We start from the raw sequence: 5,677 nt of genomic DNA, 5'->3' as shown, positions 1-5,677 counted from the left end.
CATTGAATTTGACTACAAAAACGATATAGTAATATCGAATGGAGAACGGAATATTGATACGAAGTCGATACTGGAATTGGAACTTCCTTTATGGGCGACTTGGATAATAAAAAGGTTAATATAAAGGATAATAAATGAAAACGGAAAACGTTATTTGTTTTTTGTTTCAGAATTAAAATCAAGAAAACAGGAGCTAAAAACTGGGCCGCGTTATGTCTGGTCAAGAAACCATTGCCCTCGTGAATGCTATCCTGAATGGCCCATTTGTTCTTGTTTCAATTTTTGCCAACGCATTGGTGTTTACCGCCATATGGAGATCTCCAGCTATGAAGTCTCGACCGTCGATGTTGATTCTTTGTAGTCTTGCGCTTTCAGATCTGTTGGTTGGACTGGTTGCTCAACCGATCTACATTGCAAAGGAACTCTCCGAAGATCCTTCGTTGCAAAAGATTTGGAATACATTGGGCAACAGCCTATGTGGTGTCTCGATGTGGCTGATAACTGCTAAAAGCGTAGATCGTCTCTTGACCGTCCACTATCATCTGCGATATTCAGCGGTGGTGACCATATCCCGAGTTAGATTTATAGTCGTTATTATTTGGTGTGTCAGCTTTGCTTACTCCGGTGTCTACTTTTGGGATATTTTTTGGTACGACCTTTTCTTAGCAATTTCCACAGGCACCTGCCTTGCCATTTCCACCTTCTCCTACATCAGCATCTACCGAGTTGTTCGCCGTCACCATTTCCGTATTCGGATTCAAAATGCAGCTGTCGCTGTTGAGGGAAATGAAAACTTGCATATAAAACAACTTGTAAAAAGCACTGTGAACACATTCGTGTTTCATATTTCTATGTTGGCTTGCTACTTTCCTATGTATATTCTACTGTTTCTCTATTCAGTCAGCTCTTCGCATAACCTTTGGAGAAAGGAATGGAATTTTTCTATGACTCTCCTTTTGGTAAATTCTTCTATTAATCCATTTTTGTACTACTGGCGACTTCGCGATCTTCGACTGGCTATCAAGGAGACAATTAACATGTTACTTTGCAGAGGAAAACCAGCTGTCAACTCAAGTTGATTAAGCCTTAAATCGAAAACGAATTACTTAAACGGGAACTGGCCGATTTTGACGTTTTATTGCGCAGAAATGTAACAGTAGAATATTCTTACTCTTATATTTATATGCATGTGATCGGGGAAAAGTGAAATTTCGCGATTTCATGTTGTTTAGGGAGGCGGGCAAGACTAATAAAACGCGCGTCGAATGTGCAGGACAATTTCCTGTCCTGCATTATAAATTAAGGAAAATTTGGTTTTATCAAACGTGTTCTCAAGTGTATTGAGGCTTGACCAACGTAATTATTGTGCACATTTTTATTTGAAGGAAAACATTTGTCCAATGTCCATGAAACTTAGCAGAAAGTTTGTTCTCGGTGTTGTTATTAATTTGTCAAAATATTTTGCACCACATTTTGGTCACGTGACCCTTAAACAACTTATAACATTTATATCCTTTACTCAAAAATGGGGAACATTCATACTTCAAAATGGGGGCATTAACACGTTTAGTACAACTGTGCCTACTGAATGAATCCTTTCAATGTGGTACTCCGTATTCAACTTTTAAGATATTTTGGATGTTTATGATGTCACGTGACCTATTTTCCTCAATTGTTCATTGCTCTTAACATGTGGACATAATTAAAAGGCGGCATGACAAAGCCTTTAGAAGGGGTCATCGAATAATCAAGAAACAAGATTGAATTGATATAATGTGGCTGAACGTTCCCCATTTTTGAGAAAAAAATATTAATGTTAGTTGTAAGTCGATTTTGGGTCACGTGGCAAGAATGTGATAAGGAACCATAAAAATTCTTTGACTTGGGCCATTTTAGTTTCAATAGGAATAAAACGCAAACAGCGGTTACAAACATTTGCTTGAAATGCATAACATACGAAACGTTAAGTTTATAAAAGTTATGCATTTCAAGCAAATGTTTGTAACCGCTGTTTGCGTTTTATTCCTAGTGATAAGGAACTTTTTGAAAAAGTTATAACAATACCAATAACCAACTGCCTGCCAAGTTTCATAGGCCCTGGACAAATGCTTTCCCTTAAAATAAATATATGCATAATAATTAGGCTGGTCAAGCCTTAATACACTTAGCTCGAGTTGACAAAGGTCGAATTACCACCGTGAACGATTTGGAAAGCTGACATTTCTAGCGTTAGCCCTTCGTCAGAGTGTTGATTCTCCCACCGACGCAGCAACAGTTTCTTTAGAAATTATACAAATCTATATAATGTAACCCAACGTTTATTACGGGCACCGTGTCCGTAGGTTGAAGTTCCTTTAATCGCCGAACTCTGCGTCCGAATGATGCATTGGTTTCCCTGCTCCAACAGGTTCTATCTCCGCCTACTATAGTATTCGTTCTCTCTCTCCCTCTCCCTCCCTCTGGAAATGATATGCGAGGGGCGAAAAGAGCGAGTAGCGCGGGCGTAGGGATACGAGGGTCCACGCCACTCGCGGGCTTGCGGCTTCGCCCCCAGGTCGCATATCACGTTCTCTTGGCGGATTTTCGAGGAAAAGAGAGACTCCTCGCAGTCTAGGGCAAAGGTTACATTTTGTAGGAATGTCTTTTTCGGCATTGACAGATGCTACCATTTTAATAGACAATTTTTTATGCAAGGATCTTGGGAGATCTAACCATGCAGCAAATAATCTGTAGATTTAAAACAAAATAATACTGCAAGGCTGGTTTTACGGCTGTGAGGAAATATTTTTTTTATATTTCCTCACAGCCGTACAACCAGCCTTGTAGTATTACTTTGTTTTAAATCTACCATTCTAATGCAGCTCTAATGCAATATTCTTCATCGCACAGCAGTTATTGCATTAACTGCAACTCAGCCCACGAAAGATAATTTAAAACGAACTGTGACTTTTAAACCTTTTATCGTTTCGCATGAATCAAGCTGCAATAAAAGCCATATATACCAGCGACACATGTATTGGGTCACTAAAATTACATTACTTGGACTGTGTAAAAAGAAAACCGGAATTGTGTGCAAAGCTATTATTTGGCCACCAAAAGACGAACATGACTAACTCGACAGTGGACAACCACAGCTTAGCTATCATTGTCATTGTTAATAGCTTGCTTAATGTTCCACTAATGTTAATCTCTGTCGTTGGAAATTCATTGGTGCTGGTTGCTGTCCTTTTTAATTCTCCTCTTCGCTCTTCGTCCGTGATTTTGCTTTGCAGTCTGGCTGTGTCCGACATCTCCATTGGTTTGATTGTGCAGCCATGTTACATCGCCAAAGAATTCACATCTAGTGGAATCTTACTAGAGTTGACAGCGACGATGGGCTTCGCTTTCTGCGGAGTTTCATTCGCTACTATGGCTCTCATAAGCGTCGATCGGCTCTTAGCTCTGCGATATCACATTGTTTACAGAACAGTGGTTACTCTGCCCCGTTTGGTTGCAGCTATGATGTTCATTTGGCTAGTCCACTTTATTTTCTTAAACAAAGTTTGGGTGCCAGCGGAATTCCTTTACGCCGGTGTGGCTTTAATATTCCTTTACATCGTGGCAGCCACAACTTCTTACATTGGTATCTATAGAATCGTTCGCCGGCATCAGAGACAAATCCACCTTCAACACCAAGCGGTTCAAAGCTTGAAGACGCATGCGTCAACAACGCTAAAGTTCCTCTCATTACGACGCGCTGCTGTAAATACATTTGTGTTTTATATCTGTTCAATCGTTTGTTATTTTCCATGGCTTATTTATCGACTGTGTTATGGCGATTATTTTGTCTCCAACCAAAAAACAGGCTGGATTTTTACGACAACTTTGGTATTTGCCAACTCGTCGATTAATCCATTCTTATATGGCTGGCGTCTTCGCGAACTACGCAAGGGAGTTTTAAAGATTTTAAGGAAATTGTGCCGAAAACATTCACAGGGAAACCGATGCATGCGTCCTACTGAATAGCCTAGTTACGACATCTCAATTCAGTTTACAATAATATGGCCGTTAAAAATGTATGAGAAATTTTGTGAACTTTTTGTCTTTAAAGTTATGCCTATGATATATGTAGAACAGTTAAGTGGTAAATTTCTGGACGTTAGCACGATTATGACTCGTTAGAAAGGTACGTGGCCTAAAGCGGACAGAAAGTCTCTAGAAATTCGAAAAGTGAGCAAAACTTCCTGAAAACATATTCAAAATTGACTTTCGTTAAAAGGAAATCACTTTTTAATAATTCATATTTCTTTAGCCAATCACAACCAGACACTGGAGGAAATGAGCCAGTCGGGGGAAATTGAAACTCTAGGTGTCTGCAAATCTTGCGAAATTTACAGGGAAGCGAATTCACTCTGCAGGATTTAATCAATCAATCGATAACACGATTTCTGTGCTTTTAAGCTTTTAAAAAAGTGCATCTTTCAAAGAGATCTCAACAGGATTGTTACTTAGGTTGAGTAAGAAGTCCGCAGCGGCCTTTAAGTAAATGTTAAACAAGCTGCGGCAAAGAACCTTTAGTTATACCATGAAAGTGATTGATTTGAGGTTAAAGTTTATGGGGGCCGGAATAGGGAAAGTATCAATTAAAACAACTGCGTTTAGAAACCTAATCCACAAAAGAAATTGCAAAACAAAGCCTCCACTACCGTGAGAGGAGCTGTTTTGTGTACTAAATATTCTGCCGAAGCAATTAAGCAATACAGCAGTACAATTTGATTGAGCGATTGTCATAAGTAGCTTTATTCCAAAGTGTAGCTTCATATTTCGGATTTTTCTTGTATTCAATGTCATCTTAATTAAACAGGTTATTAAACATGTAAGTTGTACATGTAAGTTAAAAGATCCTTTTGCTTTTTACTCTTTTCTCTACCTAAGGTGCACTAGAAGACCATTGTACCCTGTGTGTAATTACTGCCGGTGAGACCGCGAATAAATTCAATCATGATAGAGACCGGGGGGGAGGGGGGAGTAGGGGTACTCCCTATAATGACCTATACAGGAAGGCTCCACCCGAAACGGGTTAGGGATTTCACAAGTCGAATTATATGAAAGGGTAGGGAAATCTGTCATATAGGTATTTAAAAGGGCATTTCATTATTTTCCAATGGAAGGTATACGAAAGGGGTACCAATTTGTCAATGGAAGGTATACGGAAGGGGTATCTTTTCTGCCAAATAATGGTATATAAAAGGGTAAGGGGTCTTCTGACCTCGGGGAGGAGGCGCCCCGTATTAATTATTTTTAGTACCCCCCTGCCCCCCCTGAGCTTGTCTACTAATTCCAACTATGACCAATATTATCAAAGTATATACGTTAAGGGTATAATTTATTATTAGTATCACCCAACTAGTGGACTAATTCAAATCTTGCATTTTAACGTGTCACAAGAGATTATGATATCTCTTGACGTGTATTAGTAATAGTCCTCGAGTAGCGAAAAGCGTGACGCTTTCTTTCGTTTTATTCCCAAATAAATATTTCTTCAACTTGCATTTGCTAACTTTATTATTGCCTTTTCTGTCCGACTAGTTGGGTAATATTAATACAATTAGACCCTTCGCCCTCAAGGGTGACGGGTCTTATTGTTAATTAGACTTTATTAACAGAAATGTCAAGCTTACTATACAACTTTTTAAAG

The 5,677-nt window shown here is 39.1% G+C and overlaps 2 protein-coding genes across 2 annotated transcripts; both read left to right on the top strand.

Moving 5' to 3' along the window:
• Positions 1 to 1,278, top strand: LOC137984845 (melanocortin receptor 4-like). The gene has a single exon (XM_068832159.1). The coding sequence runs from the start codon at positions 213 to 215 to the stop codon at positions 1,077 to 1,079; it is 867 nt and encodes a 288-aa protein (XP_068688260.1). The 5' UTR covers positions 1 to 212; the 3' UTR covers positions 1,080 to 1,278.
• Positions 1,279 to 3,105: 1,827 nt separating this feature from the next.
• On the top strand, positions 3,106 to 4,005 carry LOC137985534 (histamine H2 receptor-like). Its single transcript, XM_068833153.1, has one exon. It carries the CDS (start codon positions 3,106 to 3,108, stop codon positions 4,003 to 4,005), a length of 900 nt encoding a protein of 299 aa, XP_068689254.1.
• Positions 4,006 to 5,677: the final 1,672 nt, after the last annotated feature.

Source organism: Montipora foliosa, chromosome 14, assembly GCF_036669935.1.
Source record: "Montipora foliosa isolate CH-2021 chromosome 14, ASM3666993v2, whole genome shotgun sequence".
Lineage (NCBI taxonomy): Eukaryota > Metazoa > Cnidaria > Anthozoa > Scleractinia > Acroporidae > Montipora > Montipora foliosa.
The sequence above is the reverse complement of the archived record's forward strand: the minus strand, read 5'-3'. Positions and strand labels throughout refer to the sequence as shown.